The sequence below is a fragment of the Carettochelys insculpta genome, chromosome 21 (assembly GCF_033958435.1).
Source record: "Carettochelys insculpta isolate YL-2023 chromosome 21, ASM3395843v1, whole genome shotgun sequence".
NCBI classification, from domain to species: domain Eukaryota; kingdom Metazoa; phylum Chordata; order Testudines; family Carettochelyidae; genus Carettochelys; species Carettochelys insculpta.
Window position 1 is genome coordinate 9,218,368 of NC_134157.1, and position 21,592 is coordinate 9,239,959.

At 46.9% G+C, this 21,592-nt stretch overlaps 1 protein-coding gene across 1 annotated transcript in view; it reads right to left on the reverse strand.

The window, feature by feature from the left end:
• Positions 1–9,182: 9,182 nt before the first annotated feature.
• The window catches only part of CACNA1B (calcium voltage-gated channel subunit alpha1 B), a 502,106-nt gene continuing 489,696 nt past the window's right edge, over positions 9,183–21,592 (reverse strand). Inside the window, exons 46-48 of the mRNA XM_075015705.1 lie at positions 18,751–18,958; positions 18,191–18,426; positions 9,183–10,586 (exon numbers count right to left, since the gene is read on the reverse strand). Of these exons, the coding sequence (XP_074871806.1) occupies positions 10,047–10,586; positions 18,191–18,426; positions 18,751–18,958 (984 nt within the window). The 3' untranslated portion in view covers positions 9,183–10,046. The remainder of the gene's footprint in view (positions 10,587–18,190; positions 18,427–18,750; positions 18,959–21,592) is intronic.

Consider the following 21,592-nt stretch of genomic DNA (forward strand, 5'->3'; position numbering starts at 1 on the left):
CTCAGCTGGCACTGCACGGGTTAATGGTACACCCCCCCCCCCGTCGCCTGGCACTGCACGGGTTAATGGGGACCCCCAGGCATGGCACTGCACAAGTTAATGGGACACACACCCCCGGCTGGCACTGCACGGGTTAATGGAGACTCTCTGGCCTGACACTACACAAGTTAAAGGGGGCTTGAAGTGTAGGGCAGCAGTGCTGAGCCATGGAACCAACCTGCAATCCCTATACCTAGTGGAAACCATTTCCGCTGCCAGGGGTGGGGAGTGCATCTACCCCGTTCCAGCACCAAGGCACCCGCCCCTCCACTCCCCTCCCCTTCTGGAACGATGTGGGTGATTCCCCCTCCCCCAATCTCCCACCAGGGTCTTTCATATGCTAAAAGAGCTCTCAGCCGCTCACAGCCTGTCCCTCCCACCAGCAGAAGTTGGCCAGATACAAATTACTGCCTCCCCCACTTGTCTCTAGGACAGACTCCGACAGGGCCAGAACCAGTCATGGGAGGACACAGGCTCCCTTTCCCACAGACTGGTGCTGCGGGGGTTAATGGAACACCCAACCCGCCCCCCAACCTACATCTGCTGTGAGTGCCAGGAGAGTGCCCACCTGGAAAGGGAGACACAAAAGCTACCCCAACCCCCATTGCCGTCTGTGTATCCCGCTCACTGAGGTACAGGGTCCACACAGGCTCCTGGCTCTACCCTGCTGTGCTATTCTGGTTCCCCTTGTGGTCCTGTTTTGGAGTCTGCAGTCTGTGGAGCCTCTATGGCACTCTGCCTCTCCCTCCTCCTTGTCAAGGAAGTTCTGAGTAGGGCCCCTGCACTCTTGCCTGTTACTGCCCTGCCCCCAGCCTTGTATCTAACACCTGTCTCCACGTGGTTGCTTTCAGCAGACCCAGGGCCACTAGTTGCATCTTCCAGCCAAGTGCTGCCCAGCAAGCTGTGTGGTGACAGCTTTCTGGCATCTCTGGCTGTCAAAGGTCACTTCTACACTTAGAAAATAGGTATTTGTTTTTGGGATATTTTTTCCTGTTAATTAAAATGTGTTAAAAATCCTAATGTGAACAGAACAAGCTGTAGTTTTAACCTGGCAGTTTGTTGAGGTGAAGCCTAGGTCACCCTCTTCTCAGTGACTGATAACTAAACCCACCTTTTTCCTAGTGTAAATGTGCCTCAAAGGCATTTGTCATTTTCCTGAAGACAGCTTTTTAAAAAAACAAAGCACACAAAGGACCTAGCAGGAGAAAGCAGCCCTACTTTACAGGCCCACAGACTGCTCCACCTGCTAGTACCAGAGGCTGTATTAGGGCTAGAACAGTGAGATTTTTAAGAGGAAGAGGCCTGTGTAGATAGCCTGATTCTCCACTGTCCAGTACCTTGGGTAATTACTTACACTTGTGGAAAATGGCTGTAAAATGCTACCAAGGCAGAAAGATAGCAACTGGTACTCATTTTTCTCAGCTGTCTGCAATGCTGTGGTTGTGAGGAATCAGGCCTCAGGAAGTCTTGACTGAACCCTAGTTTGGGAACATTAAACCATTAACCCAACCCTCTACCTGTTTGTTATGGAAGCTGCAGAAGCAGTTGTTGCTACTTGTTATGGTTAGAAAGGTTTTCCTAATACCTCGGGAGGCTTACACAGCAGAACAGTGTAGCCAGGATGGTTATGAACTGTCAGAGGTTTTAAACAATATGTGAGATAGACACCAGTCAGGACTGGCCTACTTAGATTTATTCTCCCTGGGACTGCCAGGGTCGACTAGATGAACTCTTAAGGGGCTGTTTAGCCTTCATTAGTCCTACTGCTGTTAATTCCCAGTTTACCATTTTCAAGGTGGCATCTGGTTGCCATCTCAGCTGACAAAGGAAATAAACTTCCAGCGATGCAGAGGGGCCTGTTGGCTTCACAGTGTGTATAGAATGTCATTTGCCAGGAACACACTGCAGCTTATGGACATTTTCTTCCTTTGTCAGATGTCACTGAATCCTTTTGATTATCAAGGCTGATCCTTTCTGTTCTGGCAGCCCTTCTGAAAAGCTCCTGTTGCCATCTTCCTGTGTCACACTTGTAGCTGGTTTCTAGTTCAAGATATCCAGCCAGCCTTCAAGATAAATAGCTGAAGGTGCAACCGCCCCCCTGGGTGACATGCAAATAGCCCATCCCTCTTGTGGCACCAGAGGTATTATGTGAGACTCCGTTCCAGTCAGGCCTTTCCATTCTTGTTGCTGTACTTAGGAAGAAAAAACCTTGTGCACTGAATGTCTTTACTCTTAAGTTTTTTGAGCTGTTAATAATACCCTTTTAAATAAGCAACCATCTAAAATGGCAGCTCTAATAGCTAAACACACCCATTCCCCTCCCACAATGCATCAGAGGAGAAAACAGTTTTTGTATCTCCCCAAAGGCTATTCCAGGGTCAGGTCAGAGTCTCGAGTGTTTGTGCACTGGTACACGGACAGGGACCATGGCTAGCTGGACTGAACTGAGTGCTGAGAGCACTACTGAAAACTAATGGCTAATAATAAACAGATGCAGACAAAAAAATGGAGTCAGGGGGCGGAGAAGAAGATATTTTCTGTCTCAAGACAATAACCAAAACCTGAGCTGAGGAAACTGATCACTTGGTAGAGATCACCCTATCTGCAACAACACTGTGTGACAAAGTCAGTCTTGTTCCTGGGCTTTTGGCCACTATTCAGTTCACTGGTCCCACTTAAAGACCCAGTTGCCCTTGGTGGGGTAAGGCATTTTCAGAGGGAAACCCAGCCCCCCACCTACTTGTGCTGGGTTCCAACCCAGGGACCCCCACATGACTGCTAGCAGGAAGAGATGACTCCCTTAATCTTGGGCACAGCAGCTCTTGTCCCTGGGCCACTTCCCCAGGTGATTCCCCCAGTACCTTCTCCAGCCTGAAGCAGTAGCAAGTCCCCCCACTCTCAATCTGCTGAAACACCTCAAACTCCCTCCTGTGGTTTCTGCTCCCCTTTCTCCACTAACCTCTCTCCTCACCCATCCCCCTGTTAAGGGTTTTTAAATGACTCTTATTAAACCAGTCCTGGAGTCAGCTGGCCCCAGTCAGGCTGAGCCATCTCCCACCCAGCTGCCTGTGATTGCCCTGCTGGTGCTCTGCAGGCCCTTCTGCTTGTTTGGGCTCCCTCTGAGGAGACCCTCCGCCCTGACCCTGACACAACCGGTTGAGAAGCTGCCATCCTGGACATGGGAAATCGCTGCAGTGTTAGACAACTGTCCCTTAGGTTCAGCCGAAGCTGCACTGCCTCTCCCTCCTCCATGTTTCACCCTGTACAAATATTTGTATTCCCTTGTCATGGCTCCCTCAGTCATCATTTCCCCCGAGCTACTTAAATGCTGCCTCATAAATCAATCCCGCCAGGCCTTTAATCATTTTTTTCATTCCTCTTCTCAAGATTTCTGCCAATGAATCAAAATGTCCCCTCTTGCGAGGTGCCAGGTACTTCATGCAGATATCAAGGTGCCGTCTCACTTGCACCATAGACAAACCGTTCTAATTTACCAGCACTTGTGAGTCAGGAGTTCGGGAAGCAGTGTGGCTTAGTGAACCCTCAAGCACTGGCTTCTAGTCCTGGCTCTGCCACTGGCCTGCTGGGTGACTTTGTGTAAGTTGTGTCATTCCTCTGCACCTTGGTTTCCCCATCTGCAAAAGGAGGCTAATGACCCTGCTCTCCTTTGCAAAACATTTTGAGATGTACAGTGCTGGATTAGCCACTGGGTCAATGTAGCTCATGCCCAGGAGTGCCAGCTACTTGAGAGCTTCAGAAAAATAGGCCTTCCAGTTCACTCTGCCCAGCGCTCCTGCAGGGGAGCGAGATTAGGCCGGTGGTGGAACAGGGCAAGCTTCCATACCCTGACACCACACCCCAGCAGGAGTGCTGGTGCAGGGGACCTGGGCAAACCCAGCACACCAACATCATGCCCTGGCAGGAATGCTGGGCAGGGGGACAGGGCAAGCCCCTGGTGCCATGACCCCATTTCCCAGTAGGAGCACCAGGGTTGGGGGACTGCAGGAAGAAGTGGGGGGCACTTATCTTGAGCCAGGGCCCTACAAATCCATGATCTCTGCATTTGCCAATGTGCTGTATAAGAAGGAGGTGTTACTTAGGCAGTGGATCAAAGATATAACATTAATTATGGAATGCTCAACAAGAATGAATTCCAGCAGGTCTCTAAAATGATTAAGTCACAGACTGTAAGTGAAGAGCTGGATGCCTACCGAAATCTCTGGACTCCTTATGCAAATGGGCATAGTGTTGGGAACCAGCTCAGCTAGTGACTTTTCATTCTCCTGTGAACAAGAAATGCCAAACCATCTGGGTCTTTCCTATCAAACCATCTGGATCTTTTCTCAGAACCCTTTGTTGAAGCTGTAAGTGTCCATTAAGGAAATAATGGGTTACCACACAACCCTGGGGTTATGAATTCATCAGGGGTCATAAACCAGCATTCCCTGTACAATAGATGCATGAATTACCAGCAAAGGCATGGATCAGACCCTTCATCCTGCGGACCTCCTTTCTTTTCTTTTGATGTAAGAAAGTCCTGCCTTGGACTTCCGGTGTGTCTTTCCTGGTCTAGGGCTAGGTAACCCACACAAACCCAAGGGAGGACCATACCCCCATCTAGGATCAGACTGTGTCAGACTTTTAATGTGTCTGCTAGGGCTTCTGACCCCACCCCGCATCCCTTCCCCCAGACCTTGCCCTTTAGCTCAGGCAGCACGGGAGTGTGGTTTTTAAATTCAGATAGACTGGGATCAAGTCCAGCCACCAATTCACCCACGAGTTGTCACTGCACACGGGAAGCTGTGCACTACACAGCCAGTTGTGCACGTTCTTATCTCCTGGAATAACACACCGGGGATGAAGCCCATGTCATTCTTTAGAAACAGCATACAGATTTCTCTAGATGAACTGTGGAACTGCTCGGTAGCTTTCTGTAGTAGGGATTGGATTTATGCAATGCATTCTAGCGGATGAGTCAGAAAGCCTGCAGAAAAGTTTTGCATGTGTTACATTCTACAGATCCTTTCCTTAAAGGCAGGAAGAAAGAGAGCTCAGACTGGCTGCCAGTGCTTGGAACGAGCCAACAGGTGTCTTCCCTTTCTTCTTGGCCAGCAAAGGAAAGCCATCCATTCTGACCATGTTTGGTGTGCGTGGAAGAACAAAGATTGTTTTGTCCCCAGCATATTTGTGATGGCTAAGGAGAAGCCAAGTGGTTCAATCAGAAGTTGAGAGATGCGGCTCTGTTCCTTCCAATGATTTGTCAAGGACCTTCACCAAACACTTTGTTCTTCCCTCCTCCTATAGATTTATCAATAGATATCAGAGGATTCTGGGAACAGGGACTATTTATTAACATCTAGTACAATGTGCTGGTATCATTTGGGGGCTCAAGGGTCTATCAACACCCACAATAAACAATACATGGGCAAGGCGAGAGGAGAAATAGAGTGAATCTTAAATAGCCTAAATGTGGGTCTCTGAAAAATGCAAGTACTGTAATTCTTCTTTCCCCAATTCTTTTTTGCAATGATGCTGTTGAGATCACCTGACTTATTGCTTTTCGACTTGACCAAAAGAGCATAATGTCTGCTCCTGATCTGCAAGCTTTAATCATTTAATCCGTCTCTCTGGTGGGAGGGGAGGAAGGTTCTCCTGTGGTCAAAAGCAGTGAGTTGCTGCTGTTCATTTATATTTACAAACATTCCTTGGATTTTTCTTCTGCTTAAATATGAGCTCTGAGCACCAGGAAAATGCAAGGTGCTCTCATTAACTTTTTTACAAGTGCTATGTGTTACTCCTGTATATTAGGCAGGTGACGTAAACCTTTTGAATTGCCGAACACACCTCCTGTGTCTTGATGCTCTGTTGATTTCAATAGGAATGTATATTTGAAACAGTATAACTAGAGACTGTTGCTGGCTGCGGGAGTCAGAAGGTTCAGCATGGCAGTTAAGGGGTTAATGCTTAATTGCTTCACTTCCATGAGAGTAGTATGTGGGGGGGGGGCAGGTGGGTGTGGGGGGGTGTAAAAGTGTGCAGTTTTCAATCTGCATGGAACAGCTAAACATATGATCAATTTCAGACAACAGTCAATTTAGCCAGTGCAATTTGGCTGCACACTGGACTCCAAGAATTGTAACCTTATTACTGGACTCCTATCAAAAAGTCATATTCACAAACAGATCCTTAAAAAATGAGCATCTGTATGGGAACACAGCCAAAGAGAGGCTCAATTAACCTATGGCATTGAAACGAGGCAATCATCAGATTCCAAATCCAGACAGCACCATTGTGATCACCAAGTCCAACCAACCCTTCGTCACAAGCCAGAGACCTGCCCCTCAAATGATCTCTAGGGCAGATCTCTTAGAGAAACATCCAGGCTTGATTTGTCAGTGATGGAAAATCCACCCTTATATTTGGTAAATTAGTCCATAGGTTAATTACTTTCATTGTTATAAATTTGTACCTTCTTTGTGGTCTGAATTTGTCCAGCTACAACTACCATTCCTTGGTTCACGCAATTTTACTCTATATGAAATTCCGCCAGTGATAACCTGCATCTTAGACTCTTTATATCAAAAAGGCAAATTTCATAATGACTCTTTCCTTGCTGGAGCACTGGGATGAGCAATCCTTGTGGGATACCCTTTTCCCATTCATCATGCACGCTGCACACACCATCTTTGGATCTGTACGTTTTTAGCTAAGTTTTTATTTTAATTCAAGGACTTTGCTTCATACAAAATGTAATTGTAGAAACAACTGCAGAATTCAAAGTTTGGCTGATAAATATTACTCAGGCAGCAAACTAGGCAATCACAGAACCTTTTTTTTTTTTTTTTTTTTGTAAAGTTCCAGTTGTGTTGCATGGTTGGAACTTTCATAATTTTTAACACTGTTTTTTAAATATAAAGTTTTGCAACAAACCCCCAATTTATATCAAATATAATTAAAAATTAACAACTGATGAATACATTGTATCAAAAAAGTACGAAGATAAACATTTTCCATGCACATACTTTATATATATATATATCTATATATGTATATATTTTACATGCAAACATTACTTATTCAAAGTACAGCCACTACGAGACTGGTTCTGGATGCAGAAAACTGGTTGGTGCAATTCAAGTTTGGCAACTCACTATGAGAATTGTGGGAGATATTATGTGTGTGTTTAAGAGACAGCACACAGGCTGCAAAAATATGCAAAAGGGATTATGAACAACTGTGGTCAGGCTCTTCTGTCATTGTCATTTGGAGAACCCTCCCCGAGAGAAGAGTGGATAATAGACAACAGTGTTCTTCTTCTTGATCTATACTATATAAGAATTTAAATGATCCAATGCCATCTAGTTCTGTGAGACTCCATCCATGTTATTTGTATGAGATTGTGGCCTTTAATATCTAAGATGAAGCAGGAAGTGGAAAGGCAGGGGCAGAGGACAAGACAAAATAATTTAATACACAGAGAACATTTCTCTTCACTTTCCTGTTTGGGTAAAATGGTTGCATGCATTATTGGCCACTCTGGTTTTTCACCCTCCTTTACTTCTTGGAGTAAAATAGTAATGTTTTCTTTAAAATTTCAAAGATAGTGTTTGTGCCTTCATATAAGGAAAATGTAGAAAACATTTGGTCACAATCATGCTGAAGCCTGAAACAGGAAAATCCAGCAGGTAAAGCTACAGAATGGATGAAGGTCGTTTTATTTGTTTTGATTTGTTTCCTTAAGTGTCATCTCGTTGCATAGCCCTACAGTTAAAAATTACATCCATTATCCATAATGTACCTCTCAGCTAAAGCACTTCCTGTCCTCAAAGTGCAAAGATCTATAGAGATATAATAGAGATGAGTTATCTTTTAGCAGAATCCAGGGATGAGATTGGCCAGAGCTTCTAAAGCAAAACAAGGTTCAATTTTTCTTTCAACATAAAGGTAAGAGGAGAGGTGGACAACCACCTGATCTCTGTCCTGCTCCCCTTCTGAGACTTTGTCGACAATGGTAGATGAGTTCCGAGCCATTTTGTGAAATGTGTGATACCCCTACCAACCTAGCTACAAAACAATATAGGGCCCATCATGAATGCCGCTGCTATCAAAAACCCACTCCTTCTACAGTCTTGGTGTCCTATGGCTTGGTCACTGTCTCAGACCTATTTGCCACCAGTATTCTTCCCCACACTTCTTTTGTTGTTTGGCATTACTGGGTTTTCCTTCTCCTCCAGCTATCCCTTCTCTCAATGCACCATGGCAAACCCCTGGCTGCAGCACATCCAGCAATGACCACACAGTGGTTCTTCTAGCCCTCAATGGTAGGTCTGTTAATCTTTTTCTTTAACACTTTCTCTTTCTCCTGTTGTTGTCTTCTCCCCAGGTCCAAATGCAGAAATCCACACTCACACACAAGAAGGAAATGATCCAACATAAAACTACATAAATCTCATCCCTGAGAGTCAGATTTGTTTTCAAACAGGCAATAATAACAAGGCTCTCTCCAACAGCTCCTGACACAAACTATGCACCATGAAACATTGTCAGAGCTTTCACAACCAAGTGAAGACTAGACATGCAATGTGAAAGTCTTATTTTTTCTGTAAAAGCATTGTCACTAATGCTGTACTTTTACCTGCATTTCTCCTGCAGGAGCCTAAATTCTGTTTGATGAGAAAAGGCTGATTTTGTTTGCTCTGATCATTCTCCACCCGCTCCCCAACAAAACTTACTTGAAAAAATATTTTTACCCTCCCCTTTGTAAGTTTCCAACCTGGCTACTTGAAAACACTGTTCAGAAAACATATGCGTGGCATTGTATGCACAGTAGATATGTGAGATCAACCCACCTTCCAGGCTCTTGCTCTCCCTTCCCCACCTGCCTGTTTTCTCCAGTTCTGATTTGTTGAAGCAAGAGGGTGCATCATCACTGGGATAGTTTTCAAAGGTTAGGCACTTAGTAGTGAACAACTGGAGCATTCAATAGAAACAGTGGGACCTGGAATGACAATTGGACTAATTCTCTACATAAAGATTTTTTTTCTTTTTTTTCTTTTTTTACTGTACAATTTACAAAAATGCACACAATGAAAAGTTCTATCTAATAGCTTGATATAAAACCAATTACATTTTTCCTTTCCATTGCCTTTTTTTCCCTCTAAATCAAGCGTATACTGTAAACAAGACAAAACAGTAAGGGCATGTTGCAGCTGACAGATGGGGCAACAGAAATAAAAGTCCCAGCAGCAGGAAACAGTCCTTCCAAAGTAGCTTTATCTGGTGTCAGTGTGAAAGACTGGAAACGGAAAAATAAAATGAAATTGATTTACAGAGCAGTGTGGTGAAGTAGAGTCACGGACGACACAGTGTTTTATCAGCCTGAAGGTTTGTTACTGGCTCCAATGAAATGATTGCTGTTGTTGAACAATGAGTCAAAGGATTGTCCTCCATTCTCATTTGGGTTTCTCTTCTCCCAGTGCATTAGGCAGATCTCTTCCTCATCATGTTTGAGTGAGATAAAATACAGGTTTGATATCGTACGACAGTGTCAATTTCCTTCTCTGATGCTTGCTCAGACCGGAAAGTAAAAATGAAATCAACCAACCACCCAACAAAAACTATAGATCAACAGTTCTGCCGTTGAAGTACAGACCTTCCCACCGCTCTGTGCAATCAGGGCAGATTTGGCATCTGGTGTATGTCATTAAATTACACAAGGCAGTAGGCAGAGAGAGAGAGAGAGAGAGAGAAACCATTCCGTCCACAATAATGATCGTCCATTTTTTATTTACTTTGTCTAGTGCAAAAAGAAAAAAAGAACGAAAGAAAAGACAGAGGCTGAACAAGCATCTCAGATGGTGTTGGGTTTGGGTGGGGAGCAGTTCTCACCAGCAGCTGGTTCTTTTCTCCCATGACCCTGTCACCATGTGTGTCTGAACACACAGCCTTCCAGATGATAAAACTCATCAATTCCAAATGCATACACCTGCAAGGGCTTTGCCGTTATGCTAGCACCAGTCATCCTCATCGGCTTCACGATAATAGCTCCGTGCTCTGGCGCATGTCCCAGGGCCTGTGCTGAGGCCCAATGTGTAGTGGTAGCCATTGGGAACCCTGCGGATTTGGTGAGACTGGGAAGTCAAGGATGAGACGTAAGAAGTCCTTGAGGACCTTCCTGAATTGGTGGCGACAGCCTCCTCGAAGGTGAGCGTGTCTTCGGGCACGACGCGGTATGGGCTGTCGCTGTCGTCACGGTGTCCAAGGTAGGGGTCGGAACCAATGCGGGCCACCATGGAATGTGAGTGGCTCTGAGAGTCCCCATGCAGTAACGCATTATGCTCAGACAACCCTCGGCTCAGGCGTCCCGGAGAGAAAGTGGGCAGGGTGGGTTGGAAACTGGTGAAGTGCACAGGTGAGGAGTTGGCGGTCTTGTAAGTGATGCTGGGGCGGGGAGTCAGCGGAGTCTGTGGGAGCTGCCTCCGCCCACGGCACGGGGTGCTAGCACCAGATGTCGACAGCAGGGGGCTCCCGCTAACTGAACCACTACCCTACATGAAAATTGGAACACAGCAAATCAAAAATAAAAAAGAAAACACCAGACGGACACGAAGGCACGTGGGTCAAAAACAGAAGGACAAGCGACAGGATGGAGAGACATGTCACAAGAGGAGTGAAAAATGAAAAGAGAGAGAGAGAGTTTAGACAAGCACAGTCAAGGGAAGGAGGTTATAGAGAAGCAATTTAAACAGAGGTGTAAAGAACTGCAAAAGTGCTGTGAGTAATAAATCAGAACAGAAACAATCAGTGAGTTAGTAGGACGCAAACCAGCAGACAGGGAGATTTTCCAGGGAAAAGGCATACACGCTGGACAGATTCCTTCCGAGCTCCTGCCCTGAGCTAGTCAATGGAACTAGGAGGAAAATGCAGGCCTGCTGACGGAGTGGGAGAAACTGCCATGAGGCTGGCAATTCAGAAAGACGCTGGGCTCCCAGCCACCACCAGCCACCTCTGCTGCTGCTCCCAGGCCCTGGAAATCACTGCCGGATCACTGTGTGGCATGCACCGGTGGCACTGGGGGCTGGTTTAGAGGGAGGGGGAGGGGGACGCTGCATGCTCCATGAGGCAGTGAGAGCTGGTTGTCCCCGCCCTGCCCTTGCCACCTGAGACCCTGCCCTTTCCTGAAGTGTGAAGCTGCCCTCTTCTTCAGAAGCCCAGCAAGTCTGTCAGCCCTGGGAAAATGTTTATTAATTTCTGCAAGACAAACTGGGGGGTGGGGGACCCCTAACACTTTCACAGGTTTGTAACCCTTTTCAAGCTCTTCAACAACTGGTTATTGTCAATTTTTACATTTTCTGCTGAAAAGGGAAAATATTTTGAATTTTTCATTTAGCAATGAAAATTTCTGTTTAATTAAAAATAAGCCATTTTTCGTCACAGAGAGGAAAATGTTTTGACCAGCTTGGCTCTAAAATATGTGTAAGCATTAAAGAGAACACTTGCAAATCCATTTACTTTTCAATATTTATGCTGTGCAGTGTGCAGTCACTTTTCCGGGTCTCAATCTGGCTGGCAGAGTAGACAGGTCAGTTTCACACCATTGGTGAAATTGTGCTCTTTGTAGAACAGGCTGGCTGACGGGAGTGGGGAGGGGCAGTTGCACAGGGGCTTGGCATTGCAAAGGGGCCCAGAGTTCCAGTCGCCACCACTACTTTGGCAGTGGTGACAGCCAGAGCTCCGGGCTCCTTTGAAATGCCAGGACAGCACTGCTCCATCATGCTGCGTGGCTTTGGTGTGTGTGGGGGGCATAGGGCAGTGCCATGCAGGACTGACTGTCCTAGTCCCTGCCCCTTCTGTCATTGGTTCCACCCCGTCCTGGTGACATAGAACTGGGGCCCTCCCTCCTTGTCCCAGGGTCCGCAGTGGCTGGTGGCTCCACTGTGTAGAAGTCAACAGAGTTATGCTGCTGTAAAACTGGTGGAAACAAGAGGAGAATCAGGCTCAATTTGGTGTTTGTTTGCAGTGTCACATGGAAGAATATGAATTTTCTGAAGTGGTTTTACATTTATGTTTTATTTGGTTGACAGCAGCCGTTAACTTTGGAAGTGAAGCTCATACATGTGTTTGTGTGTGTGTAAACTGTCAGTTCATTTCAGTTCTTATTCTGCTATATACCTTTTCCCATTACATGTTTTCATAACTGGATTGAGTGGAGGTGGAAGATAGCAGCTTTAGTGTCATATATAGCAAAGTTACCCCAGAAAATAAAGAGGAAGAGATGCAGATCAGGATAAGTAAAGAACACATCAGAGATCATCTGAGCAATCTGAATTAATTCAAATCACCAGGGCCTGAGGCTGTTCACTCCAGGGCTTTGAAGGAATTAGCTGATGTAGGATGTAGGAATAGAGAACGTACTGATCAAATGTGCAGATAACACAAAGCTGGGGTGGGAGGTTGTCAAGACTTTGGAGGAAAGAGCTAAAATTCAGAGAGATCTTGATAAATTGGAGGACCAGGCTACAGACAACAAAAATTCAAGAGAGACAAATGTAAGGTGCCCCGAGGGAAGAAAAAGCAAATGCAAAAAGAGAGAATGGGAGATAACTGGCTTGGTGACAACACTGCTGAGAAGAATCTGGGAGTTGTGGTGGCTCACCACCTCGACGTGAGCTTGCAGTGCAGTGCTGTTACAAAACAAATGCCATTGTAGGTTGTATGGAGCGTCAGCTGGAGTTGCATGTCCACTTTTGGTCACCAATGTATAGAAGCAATGTGAATAAACTGAAAAGGTTCCAGGAGTGAGTGACAGAGGGAATACAAGCCATATGAGCAAAGGCTGAAGGAAGTAGGCATGTTTAGTTTGGAAAAGAGAAGATGCTGGAGGTGGGGACATGATAGAGGTCTTCAAATACTTGAAAGGCTGCCGTAGAAAAGATAGAGAAAAGTTGTTCTCTCTTGCCAGAGAGGCAGCGCAAACTACAACAGCCAGTTTAGACTGAATCTCAAGAAAAAAACTTCCTAATGGCAAGAACAGTAGGACAATGGCACAGACTGTCTGGGAGACCACGGAAGCACCTTCACAGAAGATTTCAAAAGGAGGTTGTCTCTCTTGGATGGTTTAGACACAACAAAAAATGCTGCATGTTGGCAGGTGGTTAGACTAGACCCTTGAAACCCCTTCCAGCTAAGATTATACAGTACTGTATTTTAAGGTATATCTACACTTATGGCAGGGGTTAGAGTACAGACATGACATGCCCAGCTAGCAAAATGATCACTGTAAGCTATGCAGGCAGTACCTGTGTTCTACAGGCTGTTGTAAGAGTAAGACCCAGGAGTCGACGACTCCAGCTGTTGGGGTTTTCTAATAAATTAATGAAGGGATATTTGGGCTGGGGACAGGGCAGTGGTTGTAACAAGTATTTGTGCCGTGTTCACTGAGGACCTTGGCATTTGCTATGCTATACCTAGATTTTATTTACTGTGCCTCATTTCTTTGGATTTGCACCTTTGAGTGTCTAGAAACACTGTCTTCTCCTCTCCCTTGTTTCACTTCTTCCCTCTTCCTCTTGAGCTCCGGCATGTCTCCCCTTCCCTCTCCCTTGGCTACATGTACTCACTTCCTGTATCACTCCCAAGCTCAGGGGAGGTTTGTCAGGGTGGCTAGGGATTTTGGGTGCCTAACCTGAGACGCCTTAAAAAGCCCCTAATTATTGTGGGCAGGTCCCAGGGGCTTTCTGAAAATCAACCATCTTTTAAGCGGCTCAAATTATGCACCTAAAAATCACTAGCGACAGATGACTATCCAGGCTTTCATTCTATGGTCTCCCATCCTCAGTCCCTTTTGTTTCCTTGATCACCAATACTCAGGCATGATGCAAGGAGATGAGTATGAATATGACTCCCTTATTCCTGAAACCCCAACCCCCCCGCCCTGACCTCCCACCCTAGCCACCACCCTGCTTCCTGCACCCCCACATCACCAGGCCCCTGCCCTTATTCCCAAAACCCTGTCCTGAGTCCCCCACACTCTAACTTTCTGCCACGAGCCTCCCCCACTCCACCCCACACTTTAATTTCTTACAGTTACTGTTGTATCTCACCGCCCTCCCCCAATCCCCTGCCCTGAGCACCTCATCTGGGTGGTGCAATGCAACAGTACCTGGAAGCAGGGTCGTAACTAGCTAACTTTGCCCCCAAGGCAAGAATATAACATTGCTCCCCCTCATATATTCAGAGTAGTTATTTAGTAGAAAAAGGGAAAGTACATGAACAACAGCAGCAGCAGCAGTAGGAGACTGCTTACAATGAGTGGGGTGGGGCTGTGTCTGGTTCCCCGCAGGCTCCCTGGCAGGGGCAGCTGTGTGTGGTGGATTCACCATGCCCCCATCTCTCCTGCCTCATGAGGGTCTGTGCTCCTAGCAGCTGCTCGTGGTGGGCTGTGTCAGGGCTGCACAGGAAGCAGAAGAGGGCACGGGGTTGTACACCTAGAAGACAGCTCCAGTTTCCATACTAAAAATAACATCTTCTTCCCTTCTCGCTGGCTGGTCCTGCTGTTCCTCCTTGAGGGAAAATTATTCTCCAGGGCGGCTGAGATTGGAATAGGCTTGTTTGATGCTTGGCTCTATCTCCCTGCCTAGGCAGGGCCTGAATGTGTCAGAAACCAGATATTCTCCCTTGGCATGACTAGGTGTAGCACTGTGGTCACCAAGGTTGCATGGGACTTACTTGTGGGGTGGATTGAGGGATGGAATTCCTGCCACTTGGGCTACATCTACACTAGAGAGTTTTGTAGACAAAATGGGTTTTGTAGACAAAACTCCTGAAGTGTCTACACACAAAATGCATTTTGTCAATTGAACCTGTTGACAAAAAGGCTGCGTAGATGCTCTCAGGGCCCTTTATTGACAGAACGGATCAAAAGATTGATTCACTTTTATGTGTAGAAGTGATCTGTTGACAGAAGTTTTGTCAGAAACTTCTCTTCCAACAGTGACTTCTGTAGACAGATGCTTCTAGTGTGGATGTAGCCACAGTGGGAACTGCTGAGCTAATAAGGTGACTGGCTTAGCAACTGGGTAGGATACATATTTGGGAGGAACAAGATGTAAAGGGCAGGGAGGGAGGGATTTAGGGGGAGAGCTGGGTGAAGTGAAAGCTGTGGGAATAGCTGCTGTTGTATGCCTGAGCTCTGTCCTGACCCCTTGGGAAATGGAAGATTCAAGACACATAGGGTAAAAAAGAACCAGACTGGGGGTGACTCAGGCCATGTCTAAGATGGTGCCCGAACCTTGAAATAGGCTATTTTGAGGCATCCCTGTACTCATCATGCCATGAGGTTTGGCCGGGATGCCAGATTAGTGTGCCCTTTATCTCGAATACTGTTTTGAGACAAAGGGCGCATTGCATAGATGCAGGCAGCTATTTAGACACCATGTAGACATAGCCTCAGAGACCACCATAACAGGCTGGGTAGTGCTGCACACAGGGTAGCCAGAGATTAAGCACCTGGTGTAGACCAAAAGACCAAGATGACTCAATATGGTTTGACACAGTGTATTCTATTCCTTAAGCACGCCAATGTGTGTTGCAAAGCAATGTGTTATGGGCTCGTGAGGCCTTAAGCATTCAGTTACTGTCCACCTGCAGCCTCCGAGATTATAACCTGATTTACTGCTAGGGATCATGAAAGCACAGCAGGCCAGGAGAGGAATGCATAGAACAGGGCAAAATGGTGGACCTGTTTTGCGGGTGGCACAAGTTAAAATAGAGACTCTGCTTCTTTTTCAGCATTCCTTATTTTCTGCACTCTCACCCACACACTTTACTCTCAGTCCATAGAATCTTAGAATCCCAGGGCTGGAAAACACCTCAGGAGGTCATCTAGTCCAGCCTCCTGCCTAAAGCAGGATCAACCCCAGCTAAATCATTCCAGCCAGGACTTTGTCAAGCCAGGACTTAAAATCCTCTAGGGATGGAGATTCCACCACCTCTCTAGGTAATGCATTCCATGCTTCACCCCCTTTCTGGTGAAATTGTTTTTCCTAATATCCTACCTAGACCTGCCCCTCTGTAACTTTAGGCCATTTCTCCTTGTTCTGTCATCTGTCATACTGAGAACAGCCTCTCTCCATCCTCTTTAGAACCTCCCTTCAAGAAGTTGAAGGTTGCTATCATATCACCTGTCACTCTTCTGCGAACTAAATAAGCCTAAATCCCTCAGCCTGTCTTGTAGGTCATGTGTCCAAGCCTCATAATCATTTTGGTCATCCTCTGCTGGACCCTCTCCAGTGCATCCACATCTTTTCTGTGCTGGGAGGAGGCGGGGGAACAGAACTGGATGCAATATTCCAGATGTGGCCTCACCTGTGCCAAGTAGAGGGGAATAATAACCTCTCTAGATCTGCTGCAAATGCTTCTAATGCACCCCAATATGCTAGTAGCCTTCTTGGCTACAAGGGCACACTCTTGACTCATATGCAGCCTCTCATCCACTGTAATCCTCAGGTCCTTTTCTGCTGCACTGTTACTTAGGCAGTTGGTCCCCAGCCAGTAACAATGCTTGTGATTCTTTGGTCCCAAGTGCAGGATTCTGCACTTGTCCTTGTTGAACCTCTTTAGATTTCTTTTGGCCCAATCCTCCAATTTATCCAGATCACACTGGACCCTCTCCCTACCCACCAATGTATCTACCTGTCCCCCTAGCTTAGTGTCATCGGCAAATTTGCTGAGGGTGCAATCCTTTCCCTCATCCAGGTCATTAATAAAAATGCTGAACAATACAGGCCCCAGAACTTGGAGCACTCCACTTGAAACTGACCAACAACCAGATATCGAGTTATTAAACACTACCTATTGGGCCTTACAATACAGCCAGTTTACTATCCATCTTACAGTCCATCTATTCAATCCATATGTCCTTAACTTGTGGGCAAGAACATTGTGTTAGACTGTTATCAAAAACTTTGCTGAAGTCGAGGTTCATCACATCCACTGACTTTCCCATGTCCACTGAGCCAGTTACCTTACCATAGAAGCTAATCAGATTGGTCAGGCATGACTTGCCCTTGGCAGTTGTCTGTTTAGCAAGTGATGTTGCTGCAAGAGTGTGTCTGTTGACATGACAGGTCCTGTCAGCTCCCCTGAGATGGTCTGTCTGTCCTCCTCCACTGACAGATTGCAACGCCTGACAGAATGCAACGCCTGGCAGATTTCTAAGCATGGTCCCCACTTTCTTCTCCCTGGAACTAGAGCTAGACAGTGTTTTGAGACCCACTTATGGCTCATTCTGGCAAGCTGCTTAGCATTGTCCACTTCCATTCAAGTTCTATTTTTTTCCCACATTCCCTCCCTTGCTGTCATTCCCTTCGCTGTTCCCTACTTCTGGAGAGTTGATGTGTTTGTGGGTGGATTTAGCTCTGGTGTAAGGTGCCCTTCAGGTCTGCTTCTTCAAAATACTTCTGAAAAGGCTCCTATGCCAGGAAATTTGCCAGCTGCAAAGATGGGACCACACTGGAGGCCATCATCTGCCCTCAGTCGTGCCTGCGGAAGTCAGTGAGTTGCACAGGATTTAGTTCTGCGTGTTCCCCTCTCCTCCCTGGACTGTAATTTCTTGTATTAGGGTGACCAGGATTTATGTGGTTAATACAGCTCAATTTCTTTGTAATGCCCATGAGTGCTTCTGTTCATGCAAAGTGCAGCAATAAGTGCTAGGTCAATACCTCTGTCTCCAGGAAAGAGCCAGCACAAAAATCAGTGTGACGTAACATTCCAGATCTGCCCTGCCAGCCAGCCTGAGCTCAGACTTGGTGGGGCAGTTTCTCCTTGAGAAAAGAGAAGGTAGTTCAGTCTCTGTTTCTCACTTAGTGCTTGGCCGCTCTGCTGAGACAGCCAACAAGGGTGCTGACTGGGAGGGGAGGTTCTGAGATATGGGCTCCTGTTCTGTAGGAACTGGGTTGAGATCATCACATCATTTTACAGATGGCCTCCAAAAAGCCATCAGATGGCAACAACCCTCAGTCAGCTGCCTGGATCTGAACCAGGTTCCATCGTCTATTGCCCAGACAATCCCTAACCCACATGTTTTTTTCTTTTTTCACTTGGGTGCACCTGCTGGAAATTTCAGGCCTCCTACTGCCTTGAATCTCCTCACCTGTCTATGGGGGCCTGGCTCCAGCCCACCATTGGGCGAGGTGGGTCTGCTGTGATCAGCTGATTTGGGCTGAGAATGGTCCCGGCTCCCATAGCGGTCACAGGAGTAGAAGCGCTGTTTTTCAGAGGAAGAGGAGGAGTGTAGCTTTCTCTCTTGAGACCTGCCTCGTTCTTGCTTCTTGTCCTTGGAAGACACCTCACCTGGATGTGCTGCCAAAATAAAGTAGTTGGTTGGGGCTGCAACAACTCTATAAACATTCAGCTTGGGGCTGAGCAAGTTCAAGAGCTCTGGGGGCCCCATGGTACCCACACCCACCCATAATATCAACCTTCTGCTGGGCTCCATTACCCATAGTGGGGGGAACAGACACAAAAGGCCTGCCCTGGGGGCCCTGTCATCCATGGGGAAAGGCCTCCAAGGAGCTCATCGAGCTGGGGCACCATGCTCCTTCCTACGTCCCTGTCCCATCACTATGAGGCATGAAGAATGGCAGGTTAGGAGGAGCAAGCAGTGCAGTTCTGTTACGTGGATGAGAGAAGACAACATGGAAAAGCCTTTACCGGCATCCCTGTCAGCCAGCTGGTTGGGTGACCTGTCCAGTGACTTCTGTTTCTTGTCTTTCCGCCGGTGGCAGCGATGGTGATGGTGGCGATGAGCCTGGTCCGGGGGCATGCGCGCCAGGGAATACTCGTACAGGTGCATGGGATGTGGGCGCTGCGGCGTCAGCGTGGAGATGGAGCGCTTCATGGGGCTGGTGTCTGGGATGGGCTGCAAAGCACAGGGAAGGGAGGGGAAGTGGGTGGAAGAGGGCAGAGACCACACTGCAGTTAATTGGGTGTCTTCCAAAATGGGAGCGTTTTGCAGGGCGTGGGGGAAAGGAGAGAAAAGGTTAGTCAAACCGAACGGGACAGGACTAAAGCAGCTGCATAATGAAATATTTAGTGCTAAATTTGTGGAGTAAATGTGGTTGGTGATACCTGAACTGGGCTCTGTTGGGAACTCTGTGACAACACAATTACTGTGTCCTCAGAGGAGTGCCCGTCATTTAACATCAGCATTCACGGGGGTCAGGGAAGTCATGGAGAATGACTATGCAGGACCTCTGGGCAGCCACAACTCAAAATGTTTCTCAAACTTATTCACTGAAACTACAATATTCACATGGCAACAGCAAAGAAGCAACTGTACACAGGGGCAATGTGTCGGGGGACACACAGGTCACATGCACCCACCAGTGTCATCCCACCCTGCATTCATCGTCAGCGTTGCATCACTTCCAGGGAGGGGTGGGAGATGCCCCTTTCCCCAAACAGTGCAGCCCAAGAGCAGCACAAGTTTCCTAGCTCACACTGTTCTTGGGCCATGTCGCTGGTGGGAGGGGACTGCCCACACTCGCCAGAAGCGGTTGGGGCTTCTGCAGGAAGAGGTGGGCAGTCATGAAGCAGGGGCAGGGAGAGGGCGGGGCATGGGTGGAACAGAGGGGGGGAGGGGGATGGGTGAGGCTGGGGTGGAAGTGGGAGGGGCAGAGGTGGAGCATGGGTGGGGACGTGTGGACCATGGGTGGGGCAAGGGTCGGAGGATTGGTGCATGGGTGTGGCAGGGGCTCATGGCCAGTGCCTCCACTGGAATCTCTGCACCAGTCACCATTGACTGTATGTCAGGCAAAAAGTAAAACTATTAGCAATAATGATGTGTACATGTGGCAAAAAGACAAGCCATGCTGTCCAGTGGCTACCACAAAGGACTGGGACTAAACAAAGGTGCTTCTTCAGGTCTGGGCTAAGTCACTTGCTCTGTATGGCTACGTCTACACGTGCCCCAAACTTCGAAATGGCCACGCAAATGGCCATTTCGAAGTTTACTAATGAAGCGCTGAATATGCATATTCAGCGCTTCATTAGCATGCGGGCGGCAGCGGCACTTCGAAATTGACGCGGCTTGCCGCCGCGTGTCTCATCCAGATGGGGTTCCTTTTCGAAAGCACCCCGCCTACTTCAAAGTCCCCTTATTCCCATGAGCTGATGGGAATAAGGGGACTTTGAAGTAGGCGGGGTCCTTTCGAAAAGGAGCCCCGTGGGGACGAGACACGCGGCGGCAAGCCGCGTCAATTTCGAAGTGCCGCTGCCGCCCGCATGCTCATGAACCGCTGAATATGCATTTCAGCGCTTCGTTAGTAAACTTCGAAATGGCCATTTGCGTGGCCATTTCGAAGTTTGGGGCACATGTAGACACGGCCTATGAGTTCAAACAGGAGACTAGATCGCCTTAAGAATGTCAGAATGACTATAATGGTCAGTCTAGCCCAATATTCTGTTTGCCAACAGTGTCTGGTGCCAGATTCTTCAGGGTGCGGAATGAACAAAACAGGGCAATTTTAAGCAAGACATCCCCTGTTGTCCAGTCCAAGATTCTGGCACTCAGAGGTTTAGGAATATGCAGAGCATGGCTTTGCATCCCCGGCCATTTTGAGTAACAGCCGCTAATGGACCTATCCTCCATTAACTCAACACATGATAATTTTGGCCTCCTCAACATCTCCTGGCAACAGCTGCCATTGGTAACTTGACTGTGTGGCACATGAACAAATACTTCTTCGTATTTGTTTTAAACCTGCTGCCTGTTATTTTCTTTGGGTAACGCTTGGTTTTCGTATTATGTGGAACAGTAATATCACCTCCTTACTCATTTTCCTCACACCTCCATGATTTTATAGATGACCAGTCCATATATTACCTCAGTTGTCTCTGCTAAGCTGAACAGTCCCAGACTTTTGAATTTTCCCTCTTATGAAAGCTGTCCCATGCCCCAAATAATTTTTGTTGCACTTCTCTGCATGTTTCACAATTCTAATGTAACTTTTCTGAGAGGGAGTGCCCAGAGTGGCATGCCATGGATTATACAGTGGCATTGTGACATTTTCAGTTTTATTCTCTATCCCTTTTCTCATAGTTAACATGAATAGCTTTTTTGACCCCGTTGGACACTGTGAAGTTGTTTTCAGAGGACTAGCCATAAAGTCTCCAAGAACTTGAGCGGTAACAGCTAATTTAGACCTCATAAAGTTGTATGTATAGTTTGGATTCAGTTTTCCAATGTGCATTATTTTACACTTAACATTAAATTTTATCTGCCATTTTATCTCCTACGCACACAGATTTATGAAATGCCCTTGTGCCTCTTTACATTCAGCTTTGGACTTATTTTGAGTAATTTTTTATTGCCTGCAAACTTCTCCATTTCACTGTTCCCCACCTTTTCTTTATCATTTATGAACATGTTAAACAGCACTGGTCTCAGTACAGATCCATAGGCAACCCCACTATTTCTTTCCCAGTGAAAACAAACCATTTTCCCCATTATCTATCTCCTATCTTTTAAACAGTTATGAATCCATGGGAGGAC